Source organism: Leptopilina heterotoma, unplaced genomic scaffold (assembly GCF_015476425.1).
Source record: "Leptopilina heterotoma isolate Lh14 unplaced genomic scaffold, ASM1547642v1 Lhet_570, whole genome shotgun sequence".
Classification (NCBI taxonomy): Eukaryota; Metazoa; Arthropoda; class Insecta; order Hymenoptera; family Figitidae; genus Leptopilina; species Leptopilina heterotoma.
The window spans coordinates 97,401-117,664 of record NW_025111128.1 but is presented as its reverse complement, the minus strand read 5'-3'; the positions used below and the strand labels follow the sequence as shown (position 1 = coordinate 117,664).

The 20,264-nt window shown below is 28.7% G+C and overlaps 1 protein-coding gene across 2 annotated transcripts in view; it reads left to right on the top strand.

Annotated features, from left to right (window-relative positions):
* The window catches only part of LOC122508802 (putative metabolite transport protein HI_1104), a 455,038-nt gene that overhangs the window by 358,193 nt on the left and 76,581 nt on the right, over positions 1–20,264 (top strand). For both annotated transcript variants that reach the window (XM_043622357.1, XM_043622358.1), the window contains exon 9: positions 14,723–14,920. In XM_043622357.1, the coding sequence (XP_043478292.1) occupies positions 14,723–14,920 (198 nt within the window). The remainder of the gene's footprint in view (positions 1–14,722; positions 14,921–20,264) is intronic.

The following is a 20,264-nucleotide window of genomic DNA, read 5'->3' as shown; positions in this document are numbered from 1 at the left end:
ATTTTTTACTAATATTTATGATTCGTTTCAATAAATATTTTCTTTAATTTATTGATTTAATACTAAGTAACGTTAAAAAAAGAAAAGTTTTCAAAAATTTTCTAATCTCTTTGTTTATTTGAAAATGATATGTTTTTGCAATAACAAATTTTTTAAACAATTGCAATATGCATAAAACCTTTATTAAAATACAGCAATTGTATTAACACATAGTTATTTACAAAAAGTTTGATGAATTTTAATCGTTTTTGGAATATAAAAGTAAAAAAGCGTTTGGCCACCCCGGGTGGCCATCCGGTAGCCCGCGTATACAAAAATCTTTGGTAGCGCGAAGGTTAATAAAATGCATATTAGAAAATAAATACTTCAAATAATATAAAAGAAAATTTAATTAAACTTTTTCAAAAAAATTAATTCCAAAATTCAATTATTTCTAAAAATTCACGCTATATTGCTCTTAATATTCAATTATAATCTAAAATTTTAACTGAAATTCATTTTTATCAAATAAAAATTAATTTCTATTAGAAAATTCTACAAGAATTTAATTATTTAAATCCAAAAGTAAATAATTTATTGAATAATTAAATATTTCTCAAAATTCAATTCTCATAAAGAATTTTATTAACAAATTTTTAAATAATTTAATTCTTTTGTCGAATTTTATTAAAACTTGCATGAACATAATTACTTTTTGCAAGGAATTTTAAAAATCATTAAATTACAGAAAATTTTTGAAAATAGTTAAAATTTTGACAATTTTTAAAATTAAACCTATTCTAAATTTAATTATTTCTAAAAATTTATCCATAAATGCTCATTGGTACATTAAGAAATTCTTTTTTCTGCTTTATTCGTTTTTTTCTCCGTGAATATTTTTTTCCGTGGCGCATGCGCTTCAGGCTAAACATTTTACAAAACTCTTGAATTAGAACGTCCAACCGATCATTTGTGAATTCCATAGAATTTTTTTTGAGTTTTCGAGAAACGCAGTCATCATATATTACTATTGATTCTGTTTTATCTTATACTAAACTCCTCTCCGTATCCGCTATTCCAAAATTAGTTTCGTAAAATGTACTAAATTAATTTTTTCCGTGTACCATAAGCAGTCTAAATTATCAATAGCGCACGATTTTGAAAAATTATGCAGAAATAAGAAGCAATTGGCTGCCTCACCCCGTTCTCCTCTACCTAATTACTTGATCACTAAAAACACACACTAGAAAAAGATTTTCTTTGGTCCCGAAGCTATTTTTCGAAATAATTAACTTTAAACTTTTCACTATTTTTATCAGGTTAATACATGTGATTTTTTTAAAACTGAAGTTGGTTCAAAACGATTAAACAAGAAGAGCTGACTTCGTCCCTTAAAAAACACATGTATTAACCTGATAAAAATAGTGAAAAGTTTAAAGTTAATTATTTCTAAAAATAGCTTCGGGACCAAAGAATAGTATAATGTGCATCTAGCGAGAAAAATAGAAGATTTCCAGGAGTGGAAATCATTTTCCTCCCGTGGTGCACATACTATTTTTTCTAACACACGTAAACGGAATGTACAACCACTTCATAAAAAATTTTAACGACAATAGTGTTTTCAACCGAAAGTTTATTATAATAATAGTATAATTTTTTAAAATGATTAATTATTTAACAATTTTCAATAAAACATATATTTAATCGTAAATAAAGATACATTTTATCTTTACATTGTTATTAAAATATAATTACATGTGAATTTGGACGACAGGGAGGTAAAGTACTTTTCTCTCCCCGCTATGACGTCACGGGGAGGTAAAGTATACTTTTCTCTCCCCGTTATGATGTCACAGGGAGGTAAAAAAGTATACTTTACCTCCCCGTGACGTCATAGCGGGGAGAGAAAAGTACTTTACCTCCCTGTCGTCCAAATTCACATGTAATTATATTTTGATAACAATGTAAAGATAAAAGTATCTTTATTTACGACTAAATATATGTTTTATTGAAAATTGTTAAATAATTAATCATTTTAAAAAATTATACTATTATTATATAATAAACTTTCGGTTGAAAACACTATTGTCGTTAAAATTTTTTATGAAGTGGTTGTACTTTCCGTTTACGTGTGTTAGAAAAAATAGTATGTGCACCACGGGAGGAAAATGATTTCCACTCGTGGAAATCTTTTATTTTCCTCCCTAGATGCACAATATACTATTTCCAGTGTGTGTATTTAGTGATCAAGTAATTACTGTCCAATTTTTGTAATTTTTCATTTTTCTGGGTAAAAGTTATGTACATATAAAAATCGTGAAAATAAGCAAAGTGCTAATTTTAATTGCTTATTTTTTTACATTTGTGAAGAAAAAAGGAAGAAAGTGATAAGAAAAACTAAAATTTAATCACAGGTACTTTATATTTGATAAAGTTTTATTCAATCTAAATGATTTTTGAACTTTAAAATCATTTTTCATTTAAAAGTTCTTATTAATAATTGTTTCTATCAATTTATAATACTAAACTAATTCATTCTACATAAATTCAAATATTTTTTCACGTTTTCATAGTAAATTATTTGTTTTCTTTAATATTTTCTAATAGATGGAAAAGTGACAGTTTTAACGACTTCACATACTTTAGATGCTTATTTTACAATAAATATGAAAAATATTTAAAAAATTCTTTTTGTTCAGTGATTCTAGTACTTAAAAATCTTTCCTGCAAAATATTATAATTTTTTAAAATTAGTCGGCAACGACTATAGTCGAAATAATATTATATTATAATGGAATGACTCTTTTGTTTATTATATTTTTTTATTATTATAGTTTATAACCAGAATATTAATTTTTCTATTTCCTTATTTCAAAAGTACACATCTTGATATCAATGTCAATTTGACATCATTTTGCCTTTTGTATGATTTTTAACATAGTTCACAAAAATTTGTAAATATTTAGCAAATACTAGCAGTAAACAGTAGTATTATTTAGCAGATCACGGTGGTCTTAAACATTTTAAATACTTTTGACACATGCCCTTTCCAATTTTTGCATAAAACCTTTCCACACCACCTACAGAATTGATTTTACCTGAAATCAAAATCGCGTATTGGTACTATTTTTTTTAAACTTCCTTTAAGAGTTATGGAGGGGGGAAGAAAAATAAAAAAACTCTTTTCTTTCGGAAAGTACTTAACCGATTTGAATGGAATTTAAAAATGTTACAAATATAGATAAGACAATTTAAGAAAAAATTTTCAAAATTTTTTTACAAAAAAAATTTAGGGGAATTAATTTTGAAATTTTCAAAAAAAAGTTTTTGATTTTTTTTAATGATACGCCTTTAATTTAAAAAAAAATACCTTACAGTTTCCTTCTTGTATATTTTTTCCAGATTTTTGACAAATATATATAGTTTTGTCAAAAAAACCCCAAAATTCATTTTTTCGGAAACTACATAACCGATTTAAATGAAATTTATATATGTTTTAAACATAAATAAGACAATAAATAGTGTAATTTAACGATCACTCTGAGTGATAGAATCATCTCTAGTCCTATAAATAAGACAATTTTGAAAAAATATTTCCAAATTATAAAAAAAATTCCAACAAAATTAATTTTTTTTTTAAATTTTTTTTTTATTGTTTATACTCCTGCCCTATTGGCCTTACGCACTTCGACAAGAGTCCCCGAGAAATACTTTTTTGGATTAAGCATAACCATTCTACTTTAGAAATTTTTCTATATATTAACCTAATTTGCGTCTACAGCCGACTTTATTAGGAGTACTCGCATTACGCCTGGACCACCCGTCAATGGGTTTTCTCGCCAGAGAAGAGGGAAACTGTAGAAAACCTCTCTGAGTACAACCGGTTTATCGACAGTCGAGTTCTAATGGTGTGTACCGGACAATAATCGACGGTGCACATCATTCCAACAAAATTAATTTGAAAATATTTAAAAAAAATTTTTTTTTCTTTGAATGTATTAAAGTTACACCTCAAATTTCTGTTTTTAAAATTTTTTTAAGAGTTTCCTATTTAATATATACTTTTGCAGATTTTTGAAAAATGTTGTTTTTCCAAAAAACTACTTTTTTGAAAAAAACCAAGAAAAACTCATTCAATCGGAAACTACTTAACTGATTTAAATGAAACTTAAATGTGTTATAAACATAATAGTTTAAAAAAATATTTTAAAATTAAGAAAACAATTTTAAATTAATTAATTTAAAATCTTCAAAAAAAAATTTTTATGTAGTTTCCGATAAAAATGATTTTTTAAAGTTTTTTTTTCAAAAAAATCGTTTTTTGAACAAACAAAAATCTAGAAAAAATATATGGGCAATTCCACGTGACATTTTAGTCGACCTCTTAAAATCGGCCAGAAATATTTTTTTTCTATTCTGTATCGAAAAAAACAGATAAGTATTTTTTTATTTTTGTTTAATTGTCCAAATTTTCAAGTTACGAATTTTCGAAATTTTGGACTTTTAATATTGTAGACCTATATTCAGTAGCTTATAAGTCCGAAAATATTGAGTTTAGGAAAAAGTTGTCAAAAAATGAAAGTTTTAGTTTTCTTTCGACTTTTAATAAATGAAAACAAAAAAATTTTTTTTAAAAATTTTTTATTAAAAAAAAATTTTTATAAACAAATTATTTTTTTTAATTATATAGAAAGTGAATTTATCATTCGGCAGTTTAAATATTAAGAAGAAAGAAGCTATCAATAATCCGAATCAAATTTATACAAACAAATTAAATATCTTAAATAAATCTCTATAAGCTCTTAGATTTCATATGTATCGACAGCACAGCTGCCCGAATACAGAAACCTGCTTAATCTGAAAAATATTTTCGAAATTAATTAATAATTTCAAAAATACTATCAGGGATAGTATATGTCAAAGTATTCGGAGAATCTCGGGATGCATGTAGCTCAGTGGTCAGAGCAGTCTACCGGCAATAGAAAGGTCGTGGGCTCGTATCCCACCATGCTACCGTTTTTTCTGGATTCTTTGATAATTTTGAAATTATTAATTAATTTCGAAAATATTTTTTAGATTAAGCAGGTTTCTGTATTCGGGCAGCTGTGCTGTCGATACATATGAAATCTAAGAGCTTATAGAGATTTATTTAAGATATTTAATTTGTTTGTATAAATTTGATTCGGATTATTGTTAGCTTCTTTCTTCTTAATATTTTTTTTTAACTTTGGACCGGATTTTTTTAAATTTATTTAAAATTATTATTATTATTAATTTATTTAATTATTAAAGGGTCTACGCTATAGACAGTTTTTAAAAGTTAATTGTAAAAAATCCCACTGTGATGCTTGCAAGTGATTTTTGAAAATGTTTTAAAACTCATTTAACACATCAGGCCCATTTCGGGACTTTTTGGAAAATCTTCTCTATATTATAAGGTATAAATAAACTTAAAAAATTCCGGCCCAAAGTTAAAAAAAATTAATTTGTTTTTAAAAAAATTAATTTGCTTTTTAAAAAATTAATTTGTTTAAAAAAAAAGTTTTTTTTTGTTTACATTTCTTAAAAGTCGACAGAAAACTAAAAGTTTCATTCTTTGACAACTTTTTTCTAAACTCAATATTTTCGGACTTATAAGCTACTGAATATAAGGCATTTTACGTGAAATGTCCTAAGTTGAAATTTCAACTTCTTGAAAAAAATTGAAACTTAGAAAATTTGTTGTTCTATCAAGTAGAAATGTGCCCCAAAAAATATTTTTGATTTTTTCGAAAATTTGGAGGGGGTATAGGGGGTCAATTTAACCAATTTTGCTAACACCGGCTACTTTGTGAATTTTTTCTAAACATACTTGTGATGGGAAAAAGTTTTTAGAATATGTTTCTAAAATGTTTTCTCGTCCTCTTTCCAATAGTGAATTCTATTTTTTAATATTTTAAAAATTTACCCTAATTTTTGATAATTATTATTTAATTTTCAATTTACCAAAAATCGGTACGTTTTATTTGAAAATAAATTATTGCGTACGAAAGCATGAGGTTTTTTCCTATTGGCACGTAAATTTGCAGAATGCCCTTTTTTTGTTTTTGAGTTATTAAATTTCAAAGAATAAATTGCGTCGCGCTGCGTAGCGGTTGCACTGATTGTGAGTCGCGTGGCAACCGTCGTGAGGCGAAGCGCCCGCGACGCAATTTATTTTTTGAAATTTAATAACTCAAAAACAAAAAAAAGGGCATTCTGCAAATTTACGTGTCAATAGGAAAAAACCTCAGCTTTCGTACGCAATAATTTATTTTCAAATGAAACAGACCGATTTTTGGTAAATTGAAAATTAAATATTAATTATTTATTTATTTATTTTTATTTATTTATTTACACTTGTCTTACCACCATCTGTGGATACAAGGGAGTTTCCTTACAATAAAATAAATCCAAATATATAATTATTCACAAAACACAATAATTCAAACATCATTACACACTATGACCTGCTCTCACCCTTCTTTTTTAATTTAATCTAACCGTGTAGACAAGACTTTAACAAATACTTCGACAAAGATTTTTATTACTTTACGATCGCACGAAGACAATAGATCAAGACAATCCTCAAATGTAAACAAATTCTTACTCAACCGCTCATGAATAGGCGCGAATAAATGCTTACAAGCCGGACAAGAAGTAATAAGATGATAAATAGACTCCTTATTCATTCTGCAAAAGGGTCAGGTTGCATCTTGGTGAAAAACATACTTTTTTCCATCAAAAAACACTCTGCAAACATGTCTGTTCAAAAATCTAATTTGCGCAAAAATTCTTTTAAAATAGAGTGGCATGCGAATAAGTAAATATAGTTGAGTATCAGGCCGTAAATATAAATCTGGATAAATCAACAAACTTCTCGAGAATTTACAACATTCCAAATCTTTAGCCCTTAAATAGTCCTTGAATTTATTTAATAAAAATTTGCCATCAAGATGGAAAGAATCTGAACCAATTTTTTCCCACATATCTATTAAACCACAGGGTTCAAAGAAATACTTCTTTAATTGAATAACCCAGTTAAATTTATTATTTGGATTGTTCTTTCCTAGTTTCATTAATCTTTGTAATCATAATTTAGGGTAGCGAGAACAATCCATTTTTGAAATTTTGTTTAACCAAGATATTATATCCTTAAAAACCCTGTAGGCCATATGAACGGTTCCTGTTTCTAACCTGACAGCGTAACCCGGAGTACAAATCGGAAGAAAGAGTAAACCTTTCAGAAAGGAGACTTGAACTTTTTCAATATAATTCAGTAAACATAGACTCCAAATTACCCAGCCATAACTTAGAATGCTTATAGAAAGACTGTCAAACAGCTTCATAAATGACGACCATGAATCGATCTTGGCGGCTTTAATTGTTCTGAGGATAGAACCAACAGCAATGTTTGCAGCGCTGCGCGCTTTCTCCGCAGCCATAGAAAATGAACCAGATCTATGAAAAGTAACACCTAGATAAACATAGTCGTTTACCACCTCAATGCAACCCTCGCCATATTTAAATGAAACGAAATCTCTTGCAGAAGAATTCGGTGACCTAGTAAAAATTATTATTTTAGTTTTTTCGACATTAACGATTAGCTTATTTGATTTACAATACAGGTAAAGAGCATTCAATTTTCTATTCATTTCAAAAGGCGTGTCGGCGAGCAGCACGTAATCGTCCGCATATCCTAACATGAGTACTTCAGATGCACTATTTATTGATAAGCCTCTGCATCCCTGATCAATAAAAAATTTTTCAAAATCGGAAATAAATAATAAAAATAAAAAGGGGCTCAGTACTTCTCCTTGGAGAACTCCCTGAGTAACCCTTACATCATCAGTCAAGCCCTGCGGTGTTTTAATACATGTAGATGCAGAGGAGTAGAAATTAATCAGAATATTTAAAAACTTAGAACTAAGTCCCAACGAATGTAGTTTATTCCATAGCAATTTGTGACGAATGGAGGGAAAAGCCCCTTTAAAGTCAATAAAAGCAGCATATACTACTGATCTCGGGTTGCTAAGGTGAATCTGGATGACAGAGGAAAGGTTGAACAAATTGTCCAAACATCCCCTGGCACTCCTGAAACCCGCCTGAGACTCCGGAATCAGACCAAAACATGTAGACCAAGAGCGAAGGCGAGCACATAAAATTTGCGTAAATAATTTGGTAATACAATTAATTAATGTGATTGGTCTATAATTATCTGGGTTATTTAAGTCACCTTTTTTAAACAACATAAATGTAGTTGATTTTCCCCAATCTTTAGGTATTTTTTCTGTTGATAAAATTTTATTAAAAAAGTGGTTAATATATAAAAGCCAATTTTGTGGGAGATTTTTAAAAAAAAGCGAACTCTATGTCATCTAGACCAGGGGCTTTTCCGTTTTTACAATTATATAAACATTTCAGAAACTCCTCCATCGAGATTTCGTCATCCAACATAGGGACATAAGCCCCTAAAAAGTTTGACTCCAAAGAAATAATCGATGCAGGATAACAACTCTGTAAATATTCATACCACACTTCATTCTCAATGGGTGATTTCGAACAATTTTTAAAATGCGAGGCATTGATAACTTTCCAGAATTGGGTAGAATTTTTACAATTATTTACAGCTTCAACTCTAGATAATTTATAAAATTTTTCTTTTATTTTAAAAATTTTTAAAAAGTTCTTTTTTTCGCACAAATAAAGATTCTTGGAAGAATCTGAAAACCCAAATTCTCTGCAAAGCCTCAATGCTTTCAAGACCTGCCTCTTTGCCTGTCTACAGTCTTCATACAGTCTGTCATACAGTCTGTCTACAGTCTTCTTTTCATCTACCCACGGCTTGCGGCGTATACCCCCACCTATGTAGGTGTGTTTCCACATCCCCACCTCCAATGCTACCTCTTTAATCGTAGATATAATGTTAGTGTTAAGAAAATCAATTTCCTCTGAAAGAACGGACACTTCCCCTCTCCAGGACATTTTAGAAGCAAATAACTCAGCCTTATTATTATTGAATTTAAACTTTACAGAATCGTTACCATTCGAAGAAAATGAGAAAGAGTTCAAACTTACAATAACCGGAAAATGGTCTGAATTAGTTGTCAAATGAAAAACCTTTAAGTCCTGTATAAGAGGGAGAGCGTCCGATGAACACCAAACGAGGTCAATTACACTCTCCCCTAGAGGGGACACAAAAGTAAAACTAGCAGGTGAATCATTCAACGTACGTCCATTCAACAATATCAGTTCTTTCAATTCCAGGCCACTAATAATAATTCTTCCCTTCGAGTTTATAACCTTGTCCATTGAATATCTTTTATGCGACAAATAGTCACCAATATGAGAAAAATCCGAATTTAATTGATTTAAATCGCCCACTCTACAATTGAAATCACCGCCTATAAAAACAGGACAGTTTATCCAAACGATAAACGATCCAAAATCGAAAAAGTCAAATTCAAATCATCCAAGAAAAGAAATAAATCTTCTGATGGAGATACATACACTAATCCTAGAATCCAAGAATAAGAAACCGCAGGTTGCATTACTTTAACAAATATTTGGTTAAATTTTAATGATATTACCTCAATAGAGTACACGCTTTCATTGTAAGCAACCAACAAACCACCTTTAGCTCTCCCTACTTGGTGAGATCTTCTTGCTGGTACCACAATGTATTTGATGGAAGTGTTGTCAAGAAGCCGAATATTTTCAGATTCAGCCCATGTTTCACACACACACACAAAATATCTTGAGCACCAATATGATCGCTGATATCAGATAGGTTGTGGATACCGTGAACATTCCAGAAAACAATCTTGCTATTCGTAGAATTGCAGAACTTCATTAAGGAATTGTTGGGCATAAAAAATTCTTCCAGGGGGGGGGTATGGGTTTTTTGCTATTCTTTATCACTCATAGGCGGTATTGATGAAAATTTTTGACGCTTGGGGACAGAGTCTTGAATTTGTTTTGACATATCCATGGATAGAAAATTCTTCAAGGTATTGGTTTGAGAGGAGGCAACTTTTTTCCTTTTCTTTGGAGTGTCTATTTTGTCAGCTGTATTAGTTTTAGATGATTGATTAGAAGTGGCTAAATCCTTGCCTTGAAAATTCGGAAGGGGGTCTTTAACCGGTTCAGAAGAAGAAGGACGATCCGGTGATAACGAGGTTAAAATTGTATCTTTCGGAGGAGATTGTGGATCCTCTATAATAATTTTATCACCTCTTATTACGGCCTTAATCCCAGCTTTATGATAATTTCTCATCTTATCAACCAGAAGACGACGTCTCTCCCTATCAGCCTTGGTACGATACTCAAGTAAGCAATACTCAAGTTGTTGCTCCTGAACTCTGCTATTTTGGAGAAAACCATCTTCACCCATCTAGCCGCAATAAATTTTATTTTAACTGGTCTATTACCCATGGTTTTGCCTAAGCGAAAAACATCGGCAATTGCCAGTTCCGGGATACATAGACCGACCTTGGTAAATACGTCACAAACTGCTTGAAATAAATTGTTATTATTATCGTCAGAATCTTCAAGTTTGAAAAGGACAACATTCTTTGCTCTTTGTGAGTCATAGAAGTACGCATGGTTTCTTTCCATAACATCTAATTTATCATCTTGTTCCTTATTTTTGCCGTTGAGTTTTTCAAGTGCAGCATTAGTCTCCAAAGCTTTTTTATCCAAAGCTGCTACAGCCGCAGTTAAAGAATCAATGGATATAAATAATTTATTCCATTTTTCTTCTTCTTTTGAACTCATAGTTGATGGCTCACACACACAGAGCCACAACACAATTTTAAAAGAACAAAAATACGTACAATTTAAAAGCACAGTATATTGCACAAAAAACAAAACAATACTCAAGTCAAATTCCAAAAATAAGCCTATTTATAAAAGTTAACACTATTCTGTTAAACAAAGAAATAAATATGGATATATTTTCGAGACAGCGAGCATAGGTAAACACGTCCTTAGTCATCGACAGCTCGAACGAAACTCTAAATATTAATTATCAAAAATTATAGTAAATTTTTAAAATATTAAAAAATAGAATTCATATAGGTCAAATTAAAAGTCTAAAATTTCAAAAATTCATAACACGAAAATTTGGACAATTAAACAAAAATAAAAAAGTACGTATCTGTTTTTTTCGATACTGAATAGAAAAAAAATATTTTTGGCCGATATTAAGAGGTCGACTAAAATCTCACGTGGAATTGCCCATATGAGGCATTATTTCTCAAACGTCCCAGCCCAAAAAAAGTCTTTGGATTGGCTTCATATTTTGGGAAATTGTTATCCTATATGAAAGTAATAAATTTGCAAAATATTAGTTCTTTTAAAAAAAATTGTAGAAAGTAGTGGGGGTTGAAGTTTTGACATTTTCAGTAACACTGTGATTTTCAAAACCATATAACTTTTACAATACTTTACCGATTTTAATGTTTCTATAATGCATTTAAAGCATATTTTTCATGTACTTCCTAAAAATTTAAAAAAAATAATTTTTAAAAAAACTTTAAACCCTCTTTTTTTAAAAAATAAAGTTTATTTTTTAATTTTGACCCAATTGAGTATTTAAAAAAAAATTTTTTTATTTTTATTGGAAAGCTAAAATTTTTTGCAAAAAAACATATATGTCTCATAGTGGGATGGCCATAAGTTTAGAAGATATTTAAAAACAAACTAAGCGGCGCGCCCGTGTCACTGAACGTTACGCTGTAGCTGCGCAGTTGAACGACACAAATATTACTGTTTCGTCTTCATCTGCTTTAGTAAAAGCTCTCCGCATTCTACAGGCTTGAGACTGTCATAAAAATAATGCCTGCATTACTGTCACTGAAAAAATTTTAAAAAAATTAAATTTGGAAATAGAAGGGTAAAGCATAAAAAATTTTTAACTGAACAATTTTGAATAAATAATAAAATTATATTTATAAATAAAATTATTTTTAATAAATAAATTAAGTATGAAAAAGAAAGCTTAATGCTTAAAAATTAAATATTTTTCTGATTGAAGCGAAATAAAGATTTATATGTATATGTAATTTTGAAAAGCCTGCGTTAGTAATATTGTTAACTTGGGTTTAAAGTTAAAAGAGTTCTTTTAAATTTAATTGACGAGGTCAATATCATTTTTTTTATTTTTTACTCGTTTTTTTGTTGAGAAACTCGTGGTGTAATTTTTTTTACTTTTTTTAGGAAAATTATCAAATCCCTTGTATAGTTTGAGCTTTATCAAATTTGTTCTTTAATATTTTTTGCTGTCTCAACGTAGATTGTCTTTGCCACTGTAAAATGTTTGGGTTTCTTTACAATATTTTTGCGTCCAGTCAAAAAGAGCTTTTGCAGTCAAATTTCGATTATTTGGAGAACATTGAAGACTATGGAATTTTTGAATTTGATAATTTTTCTAAAAAAAAGTAAAAAAATTACTCCACGAGTTTCTCAAAAAACCCAGTAAAAAAAATGATTTACTATCTCGTCAATTAAATTTATAATTTTATTACTTATTCAAAATTGTTCAGTCAAAAATTTTTTAAGCTTTACCCTTCTATTTTCAAAATTAATTATTTAAAACTTTTTTTAGTAACAGTAATGCAGGCATTATTTTTATGACAGTCTCAACCCTGTAGAATGGAGAGAGCTTTTAACTGAAGCAGATGAAGACGAAACAGTAATATTTGTGTCGTTCAACGGCGCAGCGACAGCGTAACGTACAGTGGCGCGGGCGCGCCGCTTAGTTTGTTTTTAAATATCTTCTAAACTTATGGCCATCCCACTATGAGACATATATGTTTTTTTTGAAAAAAATGTCAGCTTTCCAATAAAAATAAATTTTTTTAAAAAAAAATACCTAATTGGGTCAAAATTAAAAAATAAACTTTATTTTTTAAAAAAAGAGGGTTAAAAGTTTTTTTTTAAATTTTTTTGTAAAATTTTTAGGAAGTACATGAAAAATATGCTTCAAATGCATTATAGAAACATTAAAATCGGTAAAGTATTGTAAAAGTTATATGGTTTTGAAAATCACAGTGTTACTGAAAATGTCAAAACTTCAACCCCTACTACTTTCTACAATTTTGTTTTAAAAGAACTAATATTTTGCAAATTTATTACTTTTATATAGGATAACAATTTCCCAAAATATGAAGCCAATAACAAGACTTTTTTTTGGGCTGGGACGTTTGGGAAATAATGCCTCATATAGAGAAACGTCATAATTATTTCCGTATTAGTAATCTACAACTATTCAAAATTACTAATTCAGTATGAATTTTCCGCAAAACATTTAAAAAGTGATATTTATTCTCAATATGAACTGTCATTCTCCCAAAGGGACATGCCAGACGAATGGAAATTTAGCACTATAATGTGTATTTTTTGCAAAAAAATATTTTTTTTCATCGGTTTTTTTTCTGTGCCATAATAGAAACCATTAAGATTTACAATTTTCATTAAAAGTAAAATTATTCTTTCCAAAATTAATATACAAAACATGCTTCAGACATCAAAATTCTTTTTTTTTGTAGAATCACCCATATATTAAAGAGGAAAGTATTTCTTAAAAGGAAAATTGTAGGTGTATCATTAAAAAAAAAATTTTTTAATTTTTTTTTTAATTTAAAAATTAATTTTTAAAAAATTTTTTTTGGAAAAAAATTTTGAAAGTTTTTTTTTAAATTGTCTTATCTATTTATAACATATTTAAATTCCATTCAAATCGGTTAAGTTCTTTCAGAAAAAAATAAGTTTTTTATTTTTCTTCCCCCCTCCATAACTTCCAATGGACATTTAAAAACAATCCGCCCAATACGTGATTTTTATTGAAGTTAAAATCAATTCTGTAGGTGGTGTGGAAACGTTTTATGCAAAAATTGGGGGTATTGGAAAGAACATATGGATAAGAATTCCTGAAGTGGGCCCCTATTTTTCATTGGGTCGATGAATTTTTCTCATTTATATATGTTTTAATAGCCTATTATGGTATAATAAAAATCTGTAAATAGTTTTCCGAAATTCGAATATTTGCCAAAGTTATTCAAGGTCAAAGTTATTTGTAGCGTTTTAGTAAATAGCTAATTACTCGCGATTGGGTAAACCGATTTTAATAAAAATTGGAGGAGAGATTACCTGAAGAATAGTACTTTAGATAAATGATCAAAATTTTAATTAAAAAATATAATTTCTTTAAATAAATTAACTTTTTAATTTTTAGGGTTAAAAAAAATTTGTTCTCCATTTTATTGTTTAAATAAAATCTTAAAAGTATTCTCTATTTGATTATTAAAAAAAATAAAAAAAAAGATGGAGAACAAATTCTTTTTAACCCCAAAAATTAAAAAGTTAATTTATTTAAACAAATTATATTTTTTAATTAAAATTTTGATCATTTATCTAAAATACAATTCCTCAGGTAATCTCTCCTCCAATTTTTATTAAAATCGGTTCATCCGATCGCGAGTAATTAGCAATTTACTAAAACGCTACAAATAACTTTGACCTTGAGTAACTTTGGAAAATATTTGAATTTCGGAAAACTATTTACCTATATAGTTTTTACTAAAAATTTTAATCGTCAAAATTTTGTTAAAATTTTTAAAAACTTGATCATTGACAATAATAATAAAAATTGATGTCATTTTGATTGACGATTTCTCACTGGGATAACCCTTTCGTTTAATGTTTAATCGGATTTTTTTTGCAGCGGAAATGTGGTTTGGAATTTTATTTGCAATTCTTGTGGAAATTGTTCCCCTCAGTGTAAGATCCACAACAGTTGGCATTTTTCTTTTCGTCATGAATAATATTGGAGGGAATTTGCCGATTTTAGTTGAGCCAACGAGATTAGTTCTCGGTTTTCGAGAAGCTCTTTATATTTTCTACGCTGGTTTCTACGGAATAAGTGAGTAAATACGAAGAAATATTTCACCTTAAAAAAATTCTTTACAAAAGTTTTATTATAATTTGTTTGTAAATTATCATTATTATTAATAAGAAATATTAAATGAAAAATTATTTTAAAGTTTACCTGGCAAACAACCTAATTTTGCAAATTTCATTTACTAAATGTGAGAAAGAGAAATCATATAGATTGAATAAAACCTTATCAAATATAAAGTACGTGTGATTAACTTTTAATTTTTTTTATCACTTTCTTCCTGTTTTCTTTACAAATGTGATAGAACAAGCAATCAAAATTGGCACTTTGCTTATTTTCACGATTTTCATATGTACATAACTTCTTTCCGGAAAAATAAAAAATTACGAAAATAGTGCAATAATTAATTGATCACTACACTGGAAAAAGATTTTCTTGGTCCCGAAGCTATTTTCTGAATTAATGAACTTTAAACTTTTCACTGTATTTGTGAAAACAAATAATAACAATTGCTTGTCCTTTCACATTTCTGAAGAAAAAAGGAAGAAAGTGATAAGAAAAACTAAAAGTTAATCACAGGTACTTTATATTTGATAAGATACTTGTTCGAATGTATTCGTGTAAAAAATTTTTTACCTACTATTCGAATTAAAATCAACTCGGACGTAAAAGTTTATTCAATATAGGGAGTCTACAAAATAATACAGAAAACAAAAATAAAAAATGTCATTGACGCCTTCAATTCTTTTCATAACAGATTACAATTTACACATGAAATAGAACATAACAAAGAAATTAATTTTTTGAACTTAAAAATTATTAGAACTGAAAATAACAGTATTTTAATTGTTAAAGAAGGTGCGTAGCGAATTGGTCATTGTGACTGAGTTGAGTCGAGTAGGCAAAAAAAGGCATTGTTCTGAAGGTTTATGATTGTTTAAACAAAAATTTTATTAAATTTGAAAGAAGTTAACAATTTTCCCGAATCAATCTACACAAATAAATTAAATATCTTAAATAAATCTATCATTGAAGCCCATGAGCTTATCGAGATTTATTTAAGACATTTAATTTATTTGTGTAGATTGATTCGGGAAAATTGTTAACTTCTTTCAAATTTAATATTTAATCACCGAATGATAAATTCACTTCCTTCAATTAAAAATTTTATTACTTGAAACTTGATCAATTTAAATAATGGAAGTTTATAATTTAAAAATTTAGAATCTGTGATATTTCATGTTTCCAAATATCTAAAATTTATTCTCAAAACCTTCATTTTGAAGAAATTATAAGCTATCTCGTGAACTATAACTGATATGTAAAAACTGATATCATTTTTGAATTTTAATGCAAGACAGTATAAGGTATACGTTAAACAGTCTTCAAAATAATCTGAGTTTATAAACATTAAATATAATGTTGAAATAAACAAAAATGATTTTAAACATTAAAAAATGTATAATGGTTTTTCGATTTTATACCTAAGTTATAATAGGTGTGACGACCTTTTTACATAAAGGAACAAGAATACATACCCAAAAAAAAATTTTTGCTATGCTATAAAAAAATTCGGTGGCAGTCATAAAAGTTTTCATGATTCTTGGCAGTATTTTGAAGGGTTTTATTTCTTTTTCATGTTTTTGAGCTGCAATTGTAAGAAAAACTGCTGAAAATCACCAGAAATTCTGATTATTTTTCTGATGTTTTATCATTATTTTTTTAGTAGGGAATGACGTAAAATTGGTAAACAATCAATTTTTCAGCAAGTTTTTCTTTGAACACAAACACTTTTTACAAAATCTGCCAATGTATGTATCTTATAAATTACAAAAATCCAGAAAATTGCTTGAATGCATGCAGAAACGCGGTTCCAATAAAAAATTGAAAAGTGATGTAATGACAGGCTGTAATAATTTCGGATGGGATTGGAAAGCATTCAGAAAAAAATTTTGTCTTTGTTAACAATTACAAACAGAATTGAATTGCATTCATTTTTAGACGAAACGTGGTCCTATCATGATATAGAAAAGTATTGGACAGAAATGGCATTCAAAAGTATTGGATACTTTCTACTACACCATACAGAGTTTGAATTATTTCAATCCTTTTCAATTCCTCGCTTCTTACTGGGATATAACCGATTTAGAACACTACTTACGTATAATACTTGTCCAATTTGCTACAAGAACAGTGTTCTTAAATTCTCGAGAATTTAAGTTGGGGTAATTTCCCTAAGGAAATTACGGTAATTTAATTTTTTTAAGAGACTATAAGAGAATTTTGAGAATTTAAGTTTATTTATTTAAATAATGTATATTTATTATTTTTATTAATATAAATACATATATTTCAGCACAATTGCGATGATTACTTTTATCTAAAAGAATTCTTTAAGTTATTTATGTAAATAAAAAAGAGTAAAACCACATATTTTTTAAGTTAAAAATTTAATGTCATTTACATTTATAAGGTTTATAAAATATGCGTAACTTAGTACGAATAAAAGTTTAGATACTTTTGAATATAGACATATATAAATAAAGAATAAGTAATATATTTAACATTATATACAATGAATTTAAAATTTTTTAAAATAAATATTTTGAAATTATTTGTGAATAAAGGCTCTCTGTCAGCTCTGCTGCGAGAGTAAAGGCGCTAGCACAGCTCCTACTGCCTGCCTGCCTGCAGGTTGACATGGTAACACATAAGAGTAAGAGAGTCAGAAAATTCAAATTAAATGTTTTTTCTCTCTCACTCTTATGGCGCCTGTCTGCGCAGGCAGGCAGGCAGTGAGGTGAGAGTGTACCTTAAGAGAGAAAAACCATTTAATTTGAATTTTCTGACTCTCTTACTCTTATGTGTTACCATGACAACCTGCAGTCAGTAGAGCTGTGCAAGTACCTTTAATATATAGCATTTGTGGCATATTATTATTTACAAAATTTACAGAAGAATTTAATTGTTTTTGTATTCATTGCTTTTAAAATATTTCCATTTTACACTCTTTGGTTTTGTCATTTTTTAAATCTTTAAATATATAGTCACTTAAATAAACAAAATAACAACTACTAAATAAAAACACAACGTCGGACAATCGAATTTACCACAGAGCAATGACAAAAGTGAGGTTATGTCACATTCTCTTAAATTCTCAGAGAATTTAATCGTCGGTTATATTCTCGGTAATATTCTCGTTCTCGGTAATATTCTCTGGGTAATATAACCGACTTAGAACACTACAAGAACATAATGTTTGCTACGTTTGTGACAGAACAGTCAGGGTCAGGATCAGGGTTGCACGGTTGCGCGCAACTCAAAGTATTTTACGTATATTACATAAAAAATGTAATATACGTAAAAAACCTGTAATAAATGTAAAAAAAGATGTCGGACAATTGAAGAAGCGTTAAAAGAATAATATTTGAAAATTACACGTGCGTCGTCAATGTCATGCAATAAATTCGTCAGATTATTAAATATAAATTATATACAATGAATCGACCAAACCAAAAAAGACAACCGATTCCCTGGGAAGAATTAGGGTTTGAACGTCAAAAAACAGAAAAAGTAAAGGCCATTTTGAAATGCTTGTTGTGCAAGAAAATTATTCAAACCTCTGCTTATAATCGCCTTGTTGCTCACAGGTATGTAAAGTTTATAATTAAATAAATAATGTTTTGAAAATATGAATTATTATTTTAAAAGCGCATGCTGAAGATGATTTTGACAGGTTTATGACGGGACAGTATATTGTATAGGTTATGTTTACGAATTCTATTTGTACCATTTGTACATAAATTTAGAAAATTTAGATAAATAAGTAATAAGTAATAAATAAATAACTCAATCATAATTTGTATATTCAAAATACATTTATTTATATAACATCATATAATCTTCATCTCCACATTCAAATTTACCTGTACCCTGCCGGAAGAATGGATTGAAAAAGTACTGAAATTGTACTGGCCTCCAGTACAATTTCAGTCCGTTTTTTTAATGTTTCGGTAGACATTTTTAAAGTCCTTTAACAATAGTTTCAAATGTAGGTTATGTCAACAAACCATTGTTAACAGTCTGGAAGTGAAAATAAAAAAGGTTAACAAAATTTTCAACGAAATTCCCGTTAAATTTTAAACTTATATTGCAACCCCTGCTTTAACAATAGACCCGAAAGCCTATTGTTGTATGGGATTATAATTTTATGGCTTAAAAAGTTTACAATTTAAATAATAAAATTTTCAAAACAAACAAATTTGAATCTGTGATGTTTTATGATTACAAATATCTAAAATTCATTATAAAAAATGTTTAATTAAAAAAGTTATAAACTATCTCGCAAACTCTAATTGTTACTTAAAAACGGATATTATTTTTGAATTTAGATTACAAGAATATTTAGCATACCTAATAAATACTTGTAAAGAATCTGAGTTCATGAAAAACAAATATAATGTTGAAATATAAATAAAAATTACTTTTAACATTAACAAAGAAATATTCGTCCTTCAACTTAATGACGGTCAGGCCATAAACATCACCGATAGCGACCCTTTTGCAGGTAATTTTTCCCAGTACAATTTCAGTGCTGAAACGCAGCAAATTTTCACTGAAATAGCACTGAGCTCTCAGTACTAATTCCCCAGTACAATTTCAGTCCATTCTTCCGGCAGGGTATAGGTTCTTAACCTCTCTTCAGATGTATTAGAGAAGGTTTGTTTGCATCCTAGACAAAAAGCCACACTTTTCCCATTTTCCGTTTATGATATAAATGATAGTTCATTCCAAAAATTTTGACGCGGCCTTGCACCTCTAAACATTTTTTAAATGCAATTTGTTAGGACACAGAATAAAGGAATAGTCAACGGCAATCATGTAAACAATTCAGCCATTTTGAAAAAGTAAATCACGTATAAAACTGAGCACGTAAATTACGGACGTAATATACTGTAAAAAACTATGTAATTTACGTCTGGTAAATTACGTACGCAACCCTGGTCAGGATACAGACCTCCTCATGCAAAACTTATGCATGCATGTTGCCATGGTAGCGTTTAAGAGTGAGAGAGATCGGAAATTATTCTATCTCTCTCAGTCTTGAACCCTACTATAGGTATGTTTTCGTTGCCTGCACTAAGTGTAACTTTTACACAACCTCAAGAGTAGGTGCAGAAAGTGTAGCGAAATGTATGGTAAAATTGCGTCACATCCGGCAAAGAGAACAGCATAGTGCAGGTTAGGTGTTAAGTTGAGTCTCCAATATGAGAGAGGTGCGCATCAATGTTCATAGCTATAGATATACCACAGCATACTTTAGTATACCTATAGCTATGAACATCGATGCGCACCTCTCTCACATTGG